This window comes from Carlito syrichta, unplaced genomic scaffold (genome assembly GCF_000164805.1).
Source record: "Carlito syrichta isolate Samal-C Ts95f unplaced genomic scaffold, Tarsius_syrichta-2.0.1 Scaffold288140, whole genome shotgun sequence".
Classification (NCBI taxonomy): Eukaryota; Metazoa; Chordata; class Mammalia; order Primates; family Tarsiidae; genus Carlito; species Carlito syrichta.
Genome location: NW_007232236.1, coordinates 111,873 through 133,612, shown reverse-complemented (window position 1 = coordinate 133,612; position 21,740 = coordinate 111,873). Strand labels below are relative to the sequence as shown.

At 42.7% G+C, this 21,740-nt stretch overlaps 2 protein-coding genes across 3 annotated transcripts in view; both read right to left on the bottom strand.

The window, feature by feature from the left end:
- MAGOH (mago homolog, exon junction complex core component) overlaps positions 1-4,317 on the bottom strand; it is an 11,845-nt gene extending 7,528 nt beyond the window's left edge. Inside the window, exons 1-2 of the mRNA XM_008053381.2 lie at positions 4,166-4,317; positions 1,898-1,956 (exon numbers count right to left, since the gene is read on the bottom strand). Coding sequence (XP_008051572.1) covers positions 1,898-1,956; positions 4,166-4,253 — 147 coding nt within the window. The 5' untranslated portion in view covers positions 4,254-4,317. The remainder of the gene's footprint in view (positions 1-1,897; positions 1,957-4,165) is intronic.
- A 3,428-nt stretch (positions 4,318-7,745) lies between these two features.
- The window catches only part of LRP8 (LDL receptor related protein 8), an 82,758-nt gene continuing 68,763 nt past the window's right edge, over positions 7,746-21,740 (bottom strand). Inside the window, exons 15-18 of one of the 2 annotated variants that reach the window (XM_021710112.1) lie at positions 20,999-21,067; positions 16,137-16,309; positions 14,944-15,120; positions 10,927-12,444 (exon numbers count right to left, since the gene is read on the bottom strand). In XM_021710112.1, the coding sequence (XP_021565787.1) occupies positions 12,406-12,444; positions 14,944-15,120; positions 16,137-16,309; positions 20,999-21,067 (458 nt within the window). In that variant the 3' untranslated portion in view covers positions 10,927-12,405. Of the gene's footprint in view, positions 12,445-14,943; positions 15,121-16,136; positions 16,310-20,998; positions 21,068-21,740 lie in introns of both variants that reach the window. The other variant, XM_021710113.1, reaches the window with a different exon arrangement.

Below are 21,740 nucleotides of genomic sequence, written 5' to 3'. Positions count from 1 at the left end.
AAAAAAAAAAAAAAAAAAAAAAAAAAAAAAAAGAGGCAGGGCCTCTAGGAAGTGATTAGGCAATGAAGGCAGAGCTTTGTGGCACCTTATAAAAGGACTCAAGGGAACTAGTTTGTCCCTTTTTTACTCTTTTGCTATATGAGGACACAGAATTTGTGGCCTCTGAAGGACAGAGCAACAAGGCACCAACTTGGAAGCAGAGCACGGGCCCTCACCAGACACCAAACCTGCCAGTTTTTTGATCTTGGACTTCTCAGTCTCCAAAATTGTGAGAAATAAAATTCCATTGCTAATAAATTACCCAATCTCAAGTATCTTCTTGCAGCAGCACAAAATAGATGGAAACATCTCTATACATTGGTTTTTCTTAATTAGACTAATATGCCTCTGAGGAGCAGAGACATGTACATTTTGCATACTAGCGTGCATAGAAAAAAAAGTGAAGATGCTGACATGTGTGGCCAAGCATAAAATCTATAGCTAAAATAATAGTATGAAAAGATACTGACTGTTAAGACATTTTATTTTTTTTTTTTTTTTGAGTTGGAGTCTCACTCTGTCGCCCAGATTGGAGTGCAGTGGCCGCTCCTGGCCACTGCAGCCTCAACCTGCTGTGCTCCGGTGAGCTTTCCGCCTCAGCCTTCCAAGTAGTCGGAATTACAGGCATGCGCTACCACGCCCGGCTGATTTTTTGATTTACTGTAGAGATGAGGTCTCGCCAAGTTGCCCAGGCGGGTTTCGAACCCACGGGCTCAGGCAATCCACTCACCTCAGCCTCCCAAAGCACGGGATTACAGGCTGAGCCACTGAGTCTGGCTTGACATTTTCAAATGTGATAAAGTGGCTAGCAGGAAGAAGTAGCCTTAATGATGTGGTAGAAATCACAGTAGAATAGGGCACATGAACTTTACAAAGGCAGGCATGAATCTGAATTCCAGCTGTATCCCTTATCAGCAGGGGAACTTTGAATAAGCTCCATAACTAATATTTGAGCCCTCATTTTTCTTACTTGTAAAAGAGATAAACTATTATCACAAGGGTTTATAATCAGTGTTAAATAAGATCATATATGTAAAATTCTAGTGCCGTGCCTGACATCTATCATGCATTCAGTGATGTTAAGTACTTTCCCATACTCCCTCTCCCATTCAGGTGCACATTAAATAGCTCTCTACATTGAGTGTTACGTGCTAGGGAATATATGAAGCACTTTAAGTATAATATTTAATTCTATGACAGCATTTGGTAGTGACAGGTAGGTTTTATTATCCCTGTTTTTGCAGAAGAAGAAATAGAGACTTACCAACTTCAGCAAGAGAACTTGCCTGAGGTCACATGCTTAGTAAGTAGCAGATTCAGCGTTCAAATCAAGGTATGCTAGACTCTGAATGGTTACCAGTAATTGATTGGCATTGTAAAAGAAAATACTAACTAAAATAAGATGTGAGAAATAATCTAAAAGCTGTCTATAGATATGTGTCTACTTCCCTATTCTCTATCTTTCTTTCTTTCTTTCTTTTTTTGAGTTGGAGTCTCACTCTGTTGCCCAGACTGGAGTGTAGTGGCTGCTCCTGGCCACCGCAGCCTCAACCTGCTGGGCTCCGGCGATCCTTCTGCCTCAGCCTTCCAAGTAGCCAGAACTACAGGTGCGTGCTACCACGCCCGGCTAATTTTTTGATTTATTGTAGAGATGAGGTCTTGCCAAGTTGCCCAGGTGGGTCTCGAACTCGCAGGCTCAGATAATTCACTCACCTCAGCCTCCCAAGGCGTGGGATTTCAGGCTGAGCCACCGAGCCCAGCTTCCTCTATCTTTCAATAATAGTTCTAGAAAGAATGAAAACAATGCAAGACAAAAGGCTGAACTGTATCAAATAGAGGACTTCCAGAAGGCTCATACCTCTTTTCTGATCATGACATCATTTTTGTAATTGCTGTTGTTTGCATATCTCAGTTTCCCTGTGAGGAACAAAAACAATTTCAATGTACAATAAAAACATATGAATAAAGAATCATTAGCTTACCAAGACTATCAGGTATTGTCTAAAATGTATACTAACTTGCACTTTAAAGTGTTTAACAGATTTACTATTTACACCTTTGGTGCTTCAGCAATACTAGTCTTTTCAGTGCTTCACTTCAGGCTATTAAAAAGCTTCACAACCAAACATACAGCTGACACTGAATTATAATTCTAACAGAAGGCAGCTCAGGTATGGCAAAAGAACACAGGCAGTCTCTTTTCTGGCTTTGGTAAATCACATTTCTGCAGGTTAATGTCCTTAGCTGATAACAGGAACAGTAACTGATAACTTACCTCCACACAGGACCTGCTGAGGTTCAAATGAGTTTTGAAAACTGTAAGGTGCCATTTACATGTATTATCATGTGACTATGCAACACTCTATTTCTGTGATGGAAAAGTTGTGGTTTTATCATTGAACACATTTGGTAGACAAGACTTTTTGTGCACTGTGGATCTAACAGGTTAATTTGAGTATATGACTGGTATGAAGGAGAAAAAGAAACAGAAGATATGACTTTTTTCCTTGTAGACTAGAAGACACATATGTAAAAAAGGGGCCAAATTAATTTCCAACAGCCTCTGCACTGCCTCTCTGCCTCAAGTCTCTTCTCTTTCAATTTACTCTCCTGAGTGGATAAGGTGATGTAGTAACAGACCTATCTGATTAGGTTAATCTTTTGGTACAGTCAATGGCTTCCCACTGCCTTCCTGATAAAATCTGAATTCCTCAACATAGCACAGAGCTCACTTGCGCCCCTGCCGGCCTTTCCAGTCTCACTCCTGCAATATTCCTCTCTCACATTGCTATAGTCAATCAAACTACTTTGTTTTTGCCTGAAACATCCCAATTGCTTTCTGGTTTTCAGCCTCTTTGCTGTTATTGCTGTCCAAAATGCCTTCTTTACTCTCCTTGGTCTCCTAACCAAAGTCCTACACATTACTGCACATCTCCTCCCCACACCCTCCATGCCATGTTATGTAGGAAGCCTTCTCTGACCTCCCAGGCTGGGTCAGGTGTCTGCTTTCTGTTCTTAGAGTCCCATGTTTCTTTCTACCAAATCAAATACATTGTTTTGTCACTGTTTACAAATCTCTCTCTCTCACAGTTGGGGCCTGTCAGATTCCTCTTCATTCCTCATTTGGGGGTATTTTCTGTCATCTTTGATTCCTCTTTCTTTCACCATAGCACCCTCTCCCAAATTCTATCGATAAGCAAAGTCCAACTGGTTCTGTCTCCAACAATATCCTAAATCCTTTTCTCCATTTCTACCACCTCCCTAGTCCCAGTCAACATCTCTTTTGTCTTGACAACTTTAACTGTCTCCTAATCAGCAGCACTGCATCCACTCTTGCCCATTCTGCACCCAAGAGCTAGAATACTTTTTCAAGAACAGATCATATCTTTTCTCTCTTTTCCAATTCGAAACTCTTTACCACGTTCTATAAAGATCTACAGGGTGTAGTTCCTGCCTACCCATCCAATATCATCTCCCACTATTCTCCCCTGGCGCTCATTACTCTTCAGCCACACTACCCACAGGAAACATGCCTAGCTAATTCCTGCTCTAGGGCCTTGCCACTTGCTACTCCCTCTATGTAAAGTGCTCTTCCTCCTAAGCCTCCACAAGATCGGCTCCTTCTTGTCAATCAGGGCTCAGTTCAAATATCCTCTCTTCAGAGCTCTCTAATAGCCACTCGATCTAAATAAGCAGCCCATCCAGCAGTTATCCTATCATTTTGTTTTCTGACCACTCATCACTATCTGGAATTATCTTTTTGTTTATGATCTCTCTCCTCTTTTCCAGCACTAAAACACAAGCTCCGTAAGAGGGTAAGCTTGCCTATCTTCGCTACTGTTATCCCCACAGAGTGGAACAAGCCTGGCACAAAGTGGACGTTCGATTAACGTGTGCTCAATGAAAGCACTCTGGTTTAAAAAAAAAAGTCAGTAAACAATAAGCCCCTGCACATGGACAGAGAGACTCAGTGGAGCAGACACAGGAGTGTCCCTTTCAGACCCAAGCCGTGCTGGTCTCAATGCCTTCCTCCCCTAGCTCCCCACCCATTCCGGACCCCCGGCCTCCCAACCCGTCCTCCCCAAGGCCTAGTCCCCGCTTCCAGAGGGCGGGAAGTTGCTTTTACCGTCGGGTCTGAACTCAAATTCCAAGAACTCGTGGCCGAACTTGCCCTTGTGGCCCACGTAGTAACGCAGATAAAAGTCACTCTCCATGGCTCGCAAAAGGCAACCAAGACTAAACTTTATCAGTGAGCACCACGGTCGGCGCCCAACACAGGCGTTTCCGGCGGCGCGCGGAAGTGACGTCAGGCAAGGCCGTAGTCTGTGCCCCTCTCCGCCCGGAAGTGGGGACTAGAGTGCCACGCCCCTCGCCCCAGGCTGGGTCAAGGAACCCCGCCCCTCCGGCTTGAGGCTGAAGCTTAGGGAAGGTTCTTCCACCGGTTCCTCACCTGGCCTGAGGCTGAAAGCCGCCTGCCGAGCTCCGGGCTTTGACCCCGAAGTCTGCAAGACCCCGCTTGAAGACTTCGGGCCGAACACCCTGAGCCTGCGTCCTCCAAGCTCAACCTCAGCGTAAAGGACACTCGACTTGTCGATTTGTGTGAGTCGCACGGGGCGCTTCGGCTCGCTTGTCCCGACCTCGCTGGAGGACGCTGCGCCGTGGTGTGTGTGTCTAAAGTTGGCCTCAACTGCCCTTTACTGTTTCCGAAAACCCTTCTCAGTGACGCTTTCCCTGAATCCACAGTGGAGATTGCCGTTTCCCCGGAACTGGCTCGTCGGCACTTATCCCGCTTTGTATCCCTTTCCCTTTTCTTTCTCTTTCTACCCCACTGGCTTCTAGAATAGGCGCTGTGAGAAGTTAAACTGAGTATTTGATCGGGATCCCATTCCCACTGGAATCACTTTGGAGTCCTCTAAAAAATACTGATGCCCGGGCCTCACTCAGACCAATTAAAATCTCCATCGGTGGTCCTGAGCATTGGTACGTTTTGTGAAGCTCCCCGGGTGAGTCAGAGTTGAGGCCCACGGTCCAAGAGGCTCTTTGTTTTCAGCCAAAGTGGTTGTCCTCTGTGAAGGCCTTCTGGCCTTGGAAACAGTTTCTAGTTGAGTAGGCCCAGGGCAATCAATTTCGGCCTTCTTATGGCCTTCATAATTATAGGAGCCTACTTTAGCTCGTCTAAATTCCAGCCACAGAGAGAATGGTTCTAGAGTCAGTGCTGAGATGACATCTTTCTTGGGGCCTGGCGACCATGACTGTATATAGTTCTGCAAACCAGGCCAGCAGTCTCAGTCTCACTCCCAGAAGTACCACGGAGTCCCTTTTTCCCTGAAAAAGCATTGGTAGTAGAGTGCAAAGTGCAAAGGGGGAAAAATCGTTGGAAACTTGGGTTAATATAACCCCTTGTGTAATAGTGCTTCACTATGACTGGAGGTGAACTGATTCAACTTTTTAGGTCTCTGTTTCCTCATCGTTAAAATAAGCATAATAATGGACACCTGGCACAAAGAAACAACGCCTTGGAAAAAATTTTGCAAACTGAATTGCTATAAAACCACAAGGCATTTGTATTACAAAACACTGGATATGAGTGGTAACAAGGAAATTGTATTTAAAAAGAGAAGGGAACCACCAGATATTAAGCACCTAATAAATGTCAGCCCCTAGGCTGGGCCCGATTACATGTGCTTGTTCTTTGAATCATCACTACAGTCTTGAGTTGGTAATTGGAGTTAAGTATATTGAAGTATCAAGCAATTGCTACAAGGTTATTTTCCAAAAGTAAAATTACAATAGGTGAATCTGAGCATCTGCAGATGAGGCAAATAACAAAAATGCTGAGACATGTAAAGGACAATCCACTTCAGCCAGGCTGTCAAGTTATCCAGCATTATTTATTGAGGCTCTACCATGTGTCATATGCAGGAGAAACATGATGGTGAGCAAGACAGATCTTTATAGCTTGCAGAGGAGGCAGTTAGGAGCACATGAGCAGTTACAATGTAGGGATAAGATTGCCAACAGGGGAAGTGCCAAATGATATGGGAGCACGTGGAATGGCTCCTAGTCCAATCCAAGAGTCTAAGGAAAATATTCCTGAAGGAAATGTTCCAGGCAGAGGGCCCAGAACTGTTGTGATTAGAATATAGAGTAGTGAGTGATGAGGCTGGAGATGGGGCAGAAGCCAAATCACAAAGCACCTTACAAGCCGTATTAGAGTTTGAAGGCGGCCGGGCGTGGTGCCTCACACCTATAATCCTAGCACTTTGGGAGGCTGAGGTGAGAGGATTTCCTGAAGCCAAGGGTTCGATACCAACCCGGGTAACTTGTCAAGACCTCATCTCTACAATTAATAATAATAACAATAATAAAGCTGGGCATAGTGGCGTATCCCTGTAGTTCCAGCTACTTGGAAGGCTGAGGCAGAAGGATCACCTGAGTCCAGCAGGTCGTGGCTGCAGTGGCCATGAGTGGTGTGTAACTGCACTCCAGCCTGGGTGACAAAGTGAGACCCCAACTCCAAAAAAAAGAATTTGGGCAAACCCAAGAATATTGGATCTTAATGCCAGTGAAGCATTGGGAGGGCTTTAAGCAAGAAAGTGGAAAGAGTTGGTAGTGACATGATCTATCACACAAGATCACTTTAGCTGCTATATTGTAGGTTGGGTTGGAAAATGAAAAGACTAGAAGAAATTCAGATAAGTAATTGTCAAAGTAGTCTGTGCTGTGGTATCCAGGATAATGGTGATCTGTACTTAGCTAGTGGCAATGGCAATAGAAAGGACATGGATTTGAGGTGGCATACTGCAAGGGGTGGGCAAAGGAGACTAAGATGTGGTCAGAGAGATTGGGGGAAAACCACAAGTATGGTGTCATGGAAGCCAAAATAAGAATATTCTGCTGGGCATGGTGGTTCATACCTGCACTTTGGGAGGCTGAGGGAGGAGGACTGCCTGAGCCCAGGAGTTCAACACCAGCCTTGGTGGCATGGTGAGACCTTGTCTCTACAATAAATAACTTAAAAAAAAATTAGCCAGGCGTGGTAGTCCATGCCTGTAGCCCCAATTGGAAGTCTGAGGCGGAAGGATTTCCTGAACCCAACAGGTTGAGGCTGCGTTAGCCTGGGTGAGAGTGAGACTCTGTTGTTTTTTTTTTTAAAAGAATATTCCAAGAAAAAAGTGGCCAACGGTATTAAATACTGTCTCCAGGTCAAGAAAGATGAGCACTGAAAGGGTTTTCAAGATTTATAATAAGGAGGTCCTGGATGACCTTGGTAAAAGCAACCCTAATGGCATGGGAGTGAGTGGCAGGGCAGTAGTATTGGGATGCAAATAGGAAAAATTGTTATGGAAGCACAGAGGTGAGTTGCCTAACCTAGTCTGAGAGGACAAGAAAGGCTTCCAGGAGGAGGCATTACCTAAGAAAGTACTTGAGGACAAATAGAAGTTAGCTAGAGAGGTAGAGAAGGAAAATTTAGGCAGAGAATGCTACATATGCAGTTGTTCTTTGAGGGCACCAAAAATAACCTTGTAACTTCGGGCAGTTACTTCATCCATGTCCTCATCTATAAAATAGGAATGGATAATATTGTATTTTCTCGTGTGATTGCTGACAAAGATGGAGACAATTTATGTAGAATACCTGATACACATTAGGGACTCGATTAGTTCGCTTCCGCCCCTCTTTAAAGCATTACAATGAAACAGTCCTTCCAGGTTTAAAAAAATGAATTTAATCTCTAGAAACAGTGCACTGATTTTACAAATGTCCACATTTGGTTTTCAATTCACCAAGATGATGTCAGTACAGCTAGTGAGACGCAGCACACCACCCTCAGTGCCTTTGCCTCTGGAAGATAAGCCAGACTGCAGAGGACACTGAGTACAGAAGCTAAGGGAACTTGAAGTGACAAGACAGAGCAGAATCGTTAGTGTGACGCACCATTCTAACACGCCTAATTGTTACATCAATACCATAATTTGGGGTCTGGTGGGGGAAGACAAACAAGGAAAGTCCACTTGGGTACAATGTGATAGGTGTTTGCAAACCAGCACTTTACCCTAAAATTAGCAAGTTTCTGTAGAACAAAATGCTATTTTAAACATACATGGTTTGTACAAGTATTTGGAGTTTTTGTAAAAAAAGTATCAAAACCTTATCTTTAAATATATGTGTGTATATATATATATGTATATATATATATATATATATACACATATATATACATATATATATACAGGTGGCTTTTTAAAAATTACTTTTTATAGCACAAAGTGTAAATGCAGAGGGTTTCTGTTGACTCTTGACTGTGCACATGGTGCATAGCCTGAATGAACAGAGCTTCCTGATTTTTTAAATATTAACTGAAAAATTGAAGCTGTAATTCTTCCACCTCCTATATTTTCCATATCCTGAAAATCTCCAATACCCTAAAAATACCGTGTAAGAAGACTCTAACACTGTTTTCAAGCATTTGTGGGAAAGGAAATTTCCTCTGAAACTTCTGATGCTAACTCATTTATAATCTGTGACATGAGTGTATGGCTGGAGTTTGGGGTGGGGTGCAGATGCTTGCATTCCAGTGCTCTTTCCCCATTCCCACCAGTGTCTGACTGGACAGCGATCAAGACATCCCTTCCAGATCCACATCTTCAAATTTTCCAGTTTTCTTTCTCACAGTTGAGAAAATCTAAGACATGGCAACATGGCATGCTTCTGTGAAAATCCCACTGCTCTTATATTAGTTTTCATTGACCATAAAAAAATCTTTGACTCAAATATATGAGTTGTCAACATTTCCCTTTGGCCACCGGAAAGCTTGAGGCTGAATAATGTACTGTCTGCAAAGTGCTGGCAATGCATCCTGATGAATTTTCCATGATGCACTTAGTGCCCTGTACACAGTGACCAAGAAATACTTGCTTAGTTGAATCAAAAAGTAATATAAGTATTTTATAAAGTGCTTACATTGAACCTGTCCTTCCATCCGGCCTAATTTCTTGCTAAGTCCCTGTTGAATCTTTTGTTCCTGTTATAATGAACTACACACAGTTCCTTAAAGTCCCCATGCTGTTTCAAGCCTTTTTGTCTTAGCTCAGTGTTTTCTCTGCTTGAAGAAGCTAGTACACTTAATTTTTAAGACTTAGCTTAAGGTCACTTCTATGATGACTTCATTCCTCATATTCTCAGGTAAAATGACCCCTTTCTCCTTTGTACCCTAACCATGCTCCAAACAGAATCTATTCCTCTGTTTTTGCACTTACATCTTCCTCTACTGCTACTGTGAGCTCTGTAAGGATAAAATGTTTGCTTGATCTTTACGTCTGCAGTGCCAGGCACATAATTTGGTACCTAGTGTTTGATTTTAGTGAATGAATATACTGCAGTCATGTAGAGGGATCAGTCATACTTATTGCCATAAATTTCAATCTGATCTCATTCTTTTTGCCAGTTGAGGTTACAGGTTACTTCAGTCTGTTTTATAAATAATCATGCTATCGAGAGTAAATAAATAAATTTTTAGTTTTCCCTGTTTCTGGAAGGCCATTTCAGCCAGTGCTTTTATAATTCCACTGGAAAGATAGGCCATCAGATAGGTAGCAGGTTTGATACAATGTTCTGGCCGCCCAAAGTAGTCTGGAGAAGGAAAGGGGGGAAATGAACTTGGAACTGCTTCTGATACATTTTCCTGCTCTCTTGGCATTATCTGAGCTTCCTTCCAGCTCTGTAGTCCAGAGACTCTGTGATCTGTTACTGGCCATAGGTACACATGCAGAGGGAGCAAAAGGCAACAGAAGTGTAACTAAACCACAAAAGGAGGCTCAAAGCTCCATGAATAGGGGGACGATGGATCTGATTCCTCAGATTTCATCTTATTTATGGCCATCCAACACATGAATATTTCACAATTTGTTTCTTGTAGGTTGCTCCCATGGCTGCCTTTTTCAAACTGCCATTGTAGCATATTCAGGAAACATGATGTCTCTGAGAAAGTTGTGGATTTCATCATCGTTTTGAGATTTCAGGCTGCATGTCCAGATCCCATTCATTTTTCTGTAAATGCCAGGATCTGACTAAAACTTAAGAAACTGTACGTTAGTCGTTATTATTTAATTCCCTGGGAAATTCAGTTTCTTTGGAGGAAGGTTACAGAAAGTCACCTGTTTTGTGTAAATTTCAGTGTTTTTCACGGTCATTTTTCTTCAGTCAAAAATAATTTTACTTTCCATTCTTGAAAGAATAGTAGTAAGTAATTAAGCTCCACAGGAGTTGGCCACCTGTTTTTGAAATCCTGTTTGGTATTGGTCATTATAGGTCAACTTCATTTACCCTCTCAATGAATGTTTTGGGACTGTCAACGCATGCATATCATGAGGAAATTGCTGGCTTATGCAAAACATAGTGCCCACGCTGCAGAATACAGTTATTTTCTTAGAGGTGAGACCAGGAATAACGTTGAGGAAGGTTCTGGGAACAGGATGATAGAACTCCACAATGGCAGCCTGGAAATTCACAGGGTATCAAGCTGATGAGACATCCAAGCTTCACTGAGTTGAGGGCATCTGGGCAGTGGGGGTGGGGAGGTATTTTGCATAAGTGCATCAAGTTCCAGGTATAATCGCATACATGTTCTCTGCTCCTACTTAAGCCAAATACTTCCTTGCTGCAACTGGTCCCTGGTTGTCTAGTGGGAGTGAAGTGGCAGAACAGCAGAGTTAAGAAAATACCATACTTTGGATGAGAAAGCCAGTGAGGACGACATTCCTTCTGGGACTGCAGGATTAGGTCTCCAATGGGAGACCCCACAAATAGAAAACAGCACTTCGCCCCACCTCCCCCAAGGCCCAGGAAAAGCAAATAAGGTGTCTATAATGAAAACATCTATACATATACCTAGAGTTTTTCCGTTTATTTACAAAGCAGTAAGCCAAATTCCTGTGTGAACATATATATCCAATAGGCTATAATATTGCATATGCCATTTCCACCCTCAGATATGACTTCAGGTTTGGGCAGTTTTTCTGAATTAAGCCAAAAATTAGTTTCCTCTATATGATCATATGATGGTAAGAAACCTCCTTATTACATTAAAGTATTTTCTCCACCTAAAGGAAATGGTAGAGTAAGGGGGGGGGTGGGTGGAGAAAGAAGAGATGCAATAAAACCTATTCCATCATCCTTATCCTCATCCACAGCATGTCTCAGAGGTTCAGTGCCTGGGCCAGTCTCTATAGTAAACTTGGGCTGTTCTGGAAACGTCTCCACTTAGCTCTGTAAGTAAGGATGGCACCTTTCAGGGTGCTTCAGAGGAAACTTACTGAATTCAACCCAAGTGTCCTGAAAGAAATTGAAGAAGTTACTCAAAGAGCTGAACTTTAAAAAAAGGAGTCGCTGAGGTGTAGGCATGTTCTGTCTTGAGCTCATGAGAACTCTGGCACTGTGCAGTGTCTGTACTCTGACCTTAGCTACAGACAAGAAAGCCCAGGTGGGAGTCACAGCAGCCATGGGTGAACTGAAAGACTTTTCTTGACTTACTGGGGTCTCAGGAATAGTCAGAGGTGAAAAGATCTGCCTCTTCCACTATGTGTTTGCATAAACCATGTTTTCTGTTTTCTGAGTCACATTGCAGAGGCTTTTCTGAAAACTGTGGAGATCCTTCTTGTGGAGTGCTTTAAAATAAATGTATCTTTATGTATCTGAACAATAGCCATAGGTGTGCCTCTTTTCTACAGATTTCTCTCTCTCACACACATACATGTATAAACACACACATATACACACACAGCATCCGTGTGGTAGGCCAATCAGACCAAAAATAAATACTCTCACTTCTCTAAATTATTTATAGAACTAATCTTATTTTTGAAATATGTTAATAAATAATCTAAATGGGGAGGAAGTTGAAATGTTTTTCTTTTTTTACTTATGTTGATGGATAGCCACAAAGCATAATCATCTTATTTACAAAAAAAAAATCCTCCAAACCTAAAAAAGCCCCCCAAAACCAAACATCCTCTGTAAATATAGTTTTAAAATGATGAGTAGGGTACTGTACCATCGGCCCCCATTTGGTTATGTACATCATGTTAGTCACTCAGCAGTAGCCATTCCATGAAATCCTCATGGGTAGTGCAACCAGTTAAAAAGTGTATAAAACATTATACATATAAAAACTCCCACATCCTTTGGATGTTTGCAGTTCATCATAACTTTGTGGTTACCTTTCCGCAACATAAATTAAAAAAAATTACACACACACACACACTCTCACACAGACCTATATAGAAACCCATTCATCCAGTCATACACTATCCAGAGTGTAGTGCGTGGGACTGTATTCCATGAGGCACGAAAGGGGTGGTTTCATCCTCAGGGTAGTCCATCATCTTCAAGGCTTAATGCCACTCGCTGGGGAAACAGACCAAAGAAATCATCATTAGATCCATAAGAGCTACTATTTATTGAATATCGACAAAGTATCAGACATACTATTACTTCACACGTATTAGCTCACATAATCTTCAAACTATCCTGAGAGAATAGATTTATTTATTTTACAGATGAGAAAACAGACTCAATGAACTTAGGTAATATTTGCTCTGGTCATAATGTTTGTTCAGATAAGTGGCTGAAGTAAAATTTGATCCCAGATCTGTATGAATCCAAAGGTATAGCTTTTTTCATCATTCTGTTCTGCCTCTTTGTAAAGAAGAGCTGCAGAGATCTAAACTTTCTCAATTCTCCCTTACAGGATTTTAGATTTGGTCAACTTCAGTGGGTTAGCTTTGGCAAATCCTAGCCTATTAGCTATCTGTCTCTAGCACGCTAGCCACAATTAGGAAGGTAATATACTGTATCCTTCCCAACTGATTAAACAGAATTGGAAGGCAATGCAGGTCAGTTAGATCCAATCCCTCTCTCCCTCACCCCTACTTTCCAGTCATTAGATGCTAGGCTCCCCTCTGCCACACGTAGCTGACCATTAGATGGTGAGCCCACTAACCACTGAGCCAGTCTATTTCATTGTGGACAGTGGATTTTTTTTTTTTTTTTGAGTTGGGGTCTTACTCTGTTGCCCAGGCTGGAGTGCAATGGCACGATCATGGCTCACCTAAGCCTCAAACTCCTGGGCTGAAGGGATCCACCCTCTGCAGCCTCCCAAGTAGCTGGGAATACAGGTATGCACCACATCCAGCTGGACAATGGATTTAAATTATTTTCTATATTAATGTGAAGTCTATTTCTTTATGTCTTCCGATATTCCTTGATTCTATCTCTCAGACTCAAAGAGAGTTCTGCATTGGACAGCCCTTGAAATTTACAGATGGTGTTTGAATTCCCTTCCCATCATTCTGAGTCTTTTCTTCTCCAGGATACACATCTAACTTTCCCCAGCTGGTCCTGATGAAATCTTGTTTGCCACTCTTCCATTCCCTGGATACTCTCCTTTGAATAGACCTTAGTTTTAGTATCTTTCTCATAGTTATGTGAATTTGCCAGCCACTTCACTTCTCTGAGCCTTAGTTTTATCATCTGTTAAATGGGAATAATAATAGGACCTACCTCATAGGACTGTTGAGGAATTAAGAGAGATAATGTATGTAGAGTGTTTAATAGTACCTAACACCATTTAGAGTCCAGAGTACTCTAGATCAACCTAGCTGGCATAAAATAGAACCAGCATCTTCCATCTCTGGAGATTCTACATATGATAAAAAATATTTCCACTGCCTTTCAAGCCATCTTTGGGTGATTTGTGTTTTTTTTTTTTTTTTATGAATGCCATGGCCATGCTCCACTAACAGAGATATTTGAGACTATCTTATCTAGTCTACCCTCTCACTCTAAGACAGATCTCTGGTCCAAGAAGATAGGCAGGCCCCAGTAGTGATGGTAGAACTGAGAAATGAACAGAGAGAATAGGCTGTTGAGAATATCAGTTTCAGAGCTTCAGGGCTATTGACTTCAAGATGTAAAGAGCATGGGCTTTTGTGTACATACAGACTGGAGTTTGAATTCTGATTCTGCCACTTCCTGGCTATGACCTTTGGCAAGTTATTCAATTTCTATGAGCTTCGGTTTCCTCATCTGCAAAATGGGGCTAATAATGTCACCCTGGTAAGGTTATTATGAAGAGTAAGCAAGAAAATGTTTACAACACTGAGAACAGTGTCTAACACAGTAGGTGCTTACTAAATATTGGTTCCTCATTCTACTGCTCTCTTTCTCTACAACTGGCTGGAGCTTATCACTCAGTCCTTAGACTCATCAGGAGTGACTCCTCCTGAGTCATTGCCTTCTCTGAAAAGAATGCCACTTTAAACATGCAGAGTGCTCTAACTCACAAAGTGCTCTCACATGCACTTTCTCACTCGAACTTTATAAATTCCAGAGGCAGACAGAATGGGGGTTGTTATCCTCACTTTGCAAATAAAAGTGAGCAGAGAGAAGTGACAAAGATCACAGGGTTGTGGAATGGTGGAACTGGGAGTTATCTTTGTACTCCAAGTTAAATGCTTCTTCCACTTTGCACCTGCTGATCATTAAAAATTGAGTAAGCACATCATAATAAAAATACTGATTATATATACAAAAAAATTGAGTAAGCAACTATTTGCTTGGACTGGCCGAGGTTAAGGATTCTCAAGACCATTTGCTAACTCTCCTCACTTGCTCAATTTCATTTCTCATATGTCCGCTTCATGAGCAATCTGCTTCAGCAGGAATTGTGGCTGCCCTGTCCCATACGTGATCAGTCTAGGACTAACCACTTTTCCTCTTTCTCCCAACACCCAGCTTACAGTTTGCAGCCTTCCAAAAGCAGAAAGCCTTCTACTATTGGCTGCACCTGCCTTGGTTCATGCCCTCACGCACCAGCCCCTCAGACTTAGAGTGGCACTGCCCTACCTTGCACTTGACGACAGGCAGCTCGGAAAGAGGGTTCTTCGGGAGTTGGTGCAGCTGTGACCTTGGTTCCCCCGGCAAGACAAAAAGCTCCTTGAGGGCCGGGGCTGGGTCTTCCAGTTCTCTGGTCTCCCCAAGACAGCGCTCTGCCCACAGTGGGCGATCAAAGCTGCTGATTGCCTGACAGGGGGATGGACTGGATGACCTCTGAGGTCACACTCAGCCCCCTGACTCTGCTATACAACAGTGAGCCCTGCTCTAGCACTTCGTGGTCCTTGTTCCCACAACGAGCCATGCTCTGCTGTACCTCTAAGCCTCTGCACATGCTTCTGTCTGGAGTGCCATTTCCCTCCTTTTCTACCTAGACAACTGCTATTAATCTTTCAAGGACACAGATCGTCGGTCACCTTCTCTGTGAAACATTCCTTGTCTGATTCCCCAGACAGAATTAATAGCTCCCTTGTTGATGTTTCCGTTGCACTTGTTCAACAAATATTTGTTGGGAGCCAACTATATTGTGCTAGCAGGAAAATAGATGAATCAGACAATTCTGCCCTCAAGAATTTCACGGTCTAGTGGGTAGACTACTAAATAAAAGACAAGTGGACTCTAGTGTGACAAATGCTGTGATGGAGAGAGACCCAGAGGACTGTGTAAAGTAAGCCAGGGAAAACTTCCTAGAAGAGAGGACTCCTGAGCTCCTGAGCGTCCACCATGGCACTCAGCACATAGCATATCAGTATCAACTGTATGTTAGTATCTCGAACTCCCCACCAGCTCTTTGGGAGCAAGCACCTTCCTTCCTTACTTTTGAACACTTGATATCTAATGTGGTGCTTGGCACATAACTGGTATATAGCGTTGAAATAAATATATGTGAATTAAATGGCCACAGTTATCCTTCCAGGCCAAAGGTTTTGAAAATGTACTCAACAGAAAGAAAGACATTTGACTGCAGGAGCCAGGAAGAGCCTCTAGGTACAAGGTAGTCCTGATACCCCTTTATCCCAACCACCTGCCCCTGCATTTGTGTTCCCCAGGGCCTAGGGCAGTGCCTGGTACATGGTAGGTTCTGGAAAGAAGGAAGGAAGGAAGGAAGGAAGGAAAGGAAGGAAGGAAGGAAGGAAGGAAGGAAGGAAGGAAGGAAGGAAGGGTCAGACATGAGGGAAGAAGGATGAGAAGCAAGAAATACTTACTGCAGGGTAGACATGGCCAATCTGGGCAGTCCTCCCTATATGGAGCTCATCTTCATCTTCTTCTTCTGTTGTTTTCCTGTATACCGGGTTGTCAAAATTCATGCTTTTCGTGTTCTTCCGCTTCCAGTTTCTCCAGATCAGGTAGCCACTCATGCAGAGCAGGGCTATTACCGCTGGAGGAAGGGACACGTTATACTGGACCTCCAGCAGGCTCCAGCCCATTCCTAGACATCCACTGCATATCTTGCCACCGGTCCAACTTTACTGCCCCTTGCTGCTTGGGCTCTGTTTCTGTGTGTTTTTTTCTGTTGCTTGAAAGCCTTTCTTCCATCCCTTCTTTCTTTCATAACTAATCATCTTTTAAGACCCAGTTCAAAAGTGAAGTCTTCCCCAACTGCTCTAGGCAGAATAAGCTGCTCTCTCATGTATGCTCCCAGACCACAGTCTCTTACTTGATCCCTGTCCCAACTAGACTGACCCTTTCAGGGCAGGGACTGTGTGTATTTTATCTCTCTATGCCCAGTGCCTAGGTAGCATATGCTGAATGAATGAGTGAATTTCTTTACACTTTTACCCTAATGCTGCTGCTTCCCTGGATTTCTCTAAAAAAATCATTCTCTCCCAAAATTGGAAGGTGAAACATGGGAAAGGAAAGAGTAGGATGTTTCTTCCAAAACTGGGACTCCATCCAAAGAAGAGCATCTCAAGAAGGGGACACAGAAAGGCAACATAGGCTCTGATTTAGAATAAATTACTATATTACTGAATAAAGAAAGAAGGAAGCTCTTCAACGCAGCTGGGCAAAAATGGGGCAAGCAGCCATGAAAGGTAGTAAGCAGTCACCCTGAACATTCAGGTGGTGCCTGGGAGCACCTCTCAATGATGCTATGGGGCGGGGGGGTGTTCTATTTTAGTAAGATTACAATAGTTGATATACATTAAAGACAGGAACAAAGCAAAGATGCCTGTTATCACTGCTACTATTTATTGTCCTGGAGATCTAGCTAGGCAGTAAGACCAGAAGAAAATTTGAGTATAAATATGAGAAGGAAGGCACCAAACTGTTAACTATTAACAACTATTTGGTCTGGGCATGGTATCTCACACCTGTAATCCTAGCATTTTGGGAGGCGGAGGCGAGAGGATTGCCTGAGCTTAGGGGTTTGAGACCAGCCTGAGCAACATGGCGAGACTTTGCCTCTATACTAAGTCAAGAAAAATAGCCGAGCGTGGTGGCACATGTCTGTAGTTCCAGCTACTTAGAAGGCTGAGACAGAAGGATCACCTGAGCCCAGCCTTCGTCTCTGCAATAAGTCAAGAAAAATTAGCTGGGCATGGTGGCACATGCCTGTAGTTTCAGCTACTTAGAAGGCTGAGACAGAAGGATCACTTGAGCCCAGCAGGTTGAGGCTGCGGTTGTTGTGAGCATTCCACTGCACTCTACCAGCATGGGTGACAGAGTGAGACTCCGACTCAAAAAAAAAAAGACAACTATTTGTATGTTTAGAAAATCTTAGAGGCACTGATGAAAAACCGTTGGAAATAATTTTAGTCAAGAAACGAAAGATCAATAGCTTTCTTTTTAATCAACAAGAATCAGTTAGAAAATGTAGTGGAATAAGAGCACATTCATCATAGCCTAGCAAAGAACTATAAAACACCTGGAATAACCTAACAAGAAAGATGCAAGTCCTGTGTGATCTATACAATTCTACCGAAGAATGTAAAAGAAGACCGAAATAAAGAGATATGTCATGTTCCTGGATGGGAAGGTTTAATATTATAAAAATGTAAATCTCCCCACATAAATGTGTACATTTAAAGCAATTGCAATACAAATTTCACCAACATTTTAATAAAATTGACAAGATTATTCTAAAGTTCATCTAGAAGAGAAACTGAATAAGAATAGCTGAGAAAATGTCGTGAGCAAAACACATCACAAAGTTGTGCTAAGAGTATATAGGAATATATAAATAACTGGTGAAGGAAACTAAACAGCCTAAAAGCAGATCAAAGTATGTATGGGCATGTAGATGACAATTCAAGTCAGAAGGAAAAGAATGGGTCATTCAATAATGGTTTTGGGGAAACTAGACAGGTATGTGTAAAAAAAAAAAGTGGCTGGGTATGGTGGCTCATGCCTATAATCTCAGCACTTTGGGAGGTGAAGGTGAGAGGATTGCCTGAGCCCACGGGTTCGAGACCAGCCTGGGCAACTTGGTGAGACCGCATCTCTACAATCAATAAAAAAAATTAGCTGGACTTGATGGCACATGCCTGTAGTTCCAGCTACTTGGAAGGCTGATGTGGAAGGATCATCTGAGCCTAGCCGGACAAGGCTGCGGTGGCTGTGAGCATGCCACTGCACTCCAGCCTGGGTGACAGAGTGAAACTCCAACTCAAAAAAAAATTTTTTTTAAATTAAATTTTAAAAAAAGTTAAGTCTCTACCTCATACCATACTCTAAAATAAAATTCCAAATGGATTAATATCAAAATATTTTAAAAAGTTTAAAACAGAAGAAGAAAATACTGAGAGATATTTTAATAATTTAGAGTAAGGCAGGCCTTCCCAAGTAAGACATAAAACCTAGAAATCATAGAACAAAAAACTGACAGATCTGTTACTTAGAAATGTTTAATTTATGCATGGCAAAAATACCATAATCAAATTTTAAAATAAAATGCAGGACTGGGAGAAAATATTTGTAACATATATTTTAAAAGTCTAATATTCACTATGTACAAATATTTCTATAAATAAGAATAATGATGCAGTTTAGGCTATAGATAATGTTTTTCATCATGGCTCCTGGCTCATAACTTGCATACCCCTGTTACCGTCCCCTGCCCTCCTTTCACCTGCCTCTCATCCCCCTGCCTTTCGGACTGTGGGTCTTAAGACCTTCCACAGACAGGGTTCCGCCCTATACCCTGGGAGATGGAATACTAACATTATGACGCTTCCATAAAAACCCAAGAGAACTGAGTTCAGAGAGCTTCTGATGCTATCTCCAGATAATGTCAGAATTGAATTAGAGGATACCCAGTAGTAGCCGCTGCTTGATGTGGGAAAAACTCCCACATTTGGTCACAGAAGTCTTATTCTGTGTTGATAATTGTTGTGATGGTGTGAGAGCAGAGGGGAAAGCACAGCTGGAGAGTTTTTTCTGAAAGCATACAGCCAATAGAAAAATAAGACTATGAAGAGGCAATCATCAAGAATAAGTGTAAAAAAATGGCCAATAAGCTTATGAAAAGACACTCTACCTCACAGGGAAGCACCAGGGAAATAATACGCATCTTTCATTCTTCAGATTAGCAGAAATTTAAAATAATGATTCTATCAGAGTGGGTTATGTTAGTGAAACAGCACATATATACTTCTTCTTTCCATAGGGCATAGGATGGCAGAAAAGGGGTAGCTTTGTCTTTCTCCCACTCCACTCAAGCCCAGAATAATCATCTCACCATCATCTTTTCTGGTGAAGCCTTTCAAGGACAATTCAAATGCCATCTTCTACAGAAGCACCACTTTTCCTCTGGAATGACATTTCCTTCCACTCTTCCTCCACAGGAATATCATGCCACTATTAGATTGTGCTTCTGTATCTAGCTGTATCTGACATGCCTCTATTATATGCACATTATAATATACATTAACATCTACCTTGTATGGCCTTATTTATGCTTAGTCTGATTAAAGACAAAGCTTTTGAAGTCTCTCTCTTTTCTTCCGTGGATCCTTGACACAGCGTCTCGCACAGGGAGGAGTTTTAAAACACTCACTCACTAGCCACCATACAGAAGATTCCCAGGATAAAAGGACATAATTCCTGTCTTCGAGGTACTCATGAGCAAGTAAGGGAGATAAACCCCTGAGTGGACAATCGCAATTCAAAGATACTTCCTAGAGATGAGACGTGTGAGAGGGTGTACAGGATACTATGTGGGCACTGGGGTAGAAGAGAATGAATCGGCCCCCGTGATTTGTAAGATCTTAACCAAATGCTGTCCTCTGGTTGTCCTGAACTCCTTCTAGTTCTAAGCCCCCCCACCCCAACCCCCATCTTTCCACACCATCTTCCACTCCTGGCTTTGCTCATGCTGTCTATACCGCTTGGAAAGCTCTTGATCCCTTTCACCTGGCTGGCTCAGCTCCAATATCATTTCTACTAGAAAACTTCCCTGCCCTCTTCCCCTCTCCTCTAGCCTAAGTTAAGTGTATCCTCAGCACTTTCCCTGAATTCAGTGTGTACATCTTAATCTTAGGGTTTACTGTGCCATGACGGTGTTGTGTGTCTCCAGCGAGACTATAAACTTTTGTTGGACAGGATTATGTCTTATTCATCTGTAACTGCCTCTCCTCCCCTTTTCGCAGAGTTTGGCACATAGTAAGCTGCTTGATAAATATTGATAAAACCAAAGGGAAAAAAGGCAAGACGGCATGACCAGTAGGAATGGCAAGCAGCTCTACTCATTAATTCAACGAATATTTATTTGTACCATGTGCCAGACATTGCTAGGAGCTGGAGAGAGTAGTGAGCAAGAGAGATACCAGCCCTGTCCCCATGGACATTCAGCTGCACTTCACATGGCTAGAGTGTAGAGCGTGATTGAGGGGGCATGGGGAGGACACCTGGACTGTTGACTAGGCCCGGTCCTGGTCCTGAAGAGCCTAATGTGCCCAACTACGAAACCAAATTAAATCAGGACTGGGAGGTGGGTACAAAGGCTGTTAGGGCAGAACAAGTCAGTGGGGCAGCTCGGTGTGCCAAGTCCTCTATCCTTCTAGTGCTTTTCCCTAGGCCTGGATGGGGTCTCTCTCTTCTCTCCCCAGCAACTGAGGGCCACACTCACCTATGGGCACAACGATCCCAATGACAGCAGCAGTGACTGTTGAGCCCATCTTACTGCCTTCGTTCCCATCTGCAAAACACAACATTCACAGAATGATGCTCTATCACTGTGAGTCCAAGCCCTCACCAGCCTCAAGCAGTAAGAACTACCCAACGGTTTGTCATCCTCATTCTAGAATGATGGTCCTGGCTAAGGCTAAGTCTGTATAGATCCTACCAAAACTCCTGTGAGGCAAGCAGGACGGAGGTTATCTCCATTTCAGATGGGGAAACTGAGTCTTACTGAGGCGTCTGGGGACTCACAGATAAGTGGCAGAGCTGGGGTTCGCCTCCACCCTTTCCACAGCATCATGGAAGAAGGAAGCTGGGGGCTGCATGTGGCAAACAGCACTTGGGTCTTCATGCTGCTGACTGACTGGGTCACTTGCCTTCTCAGCCAGTACCTGCTGCTATGTCAGTGTTGCTTTTGGTGATCTGTCTGTCCATCTGCATTATGATATTTCTTTTGTAAGTAATTAAAATGGGACATAGTATAGTGTGGTGGAATCAAGAGCACAGGCTTTTGGGTCAGACTGCTTGGTTTCATATCCTGGATCTACTTAGTTCAAAGAGGAGTGGGGGAGGGATTGTTATGAGGCCTATAGAAGAAAAAGATGTGTAAAAGCACAGTCTAAACTGAAAAGTGCTTGGAAAATGTGCTACATTTTTAAAGAGTATGCTGTGCCCCCACTTCCACTCTCATA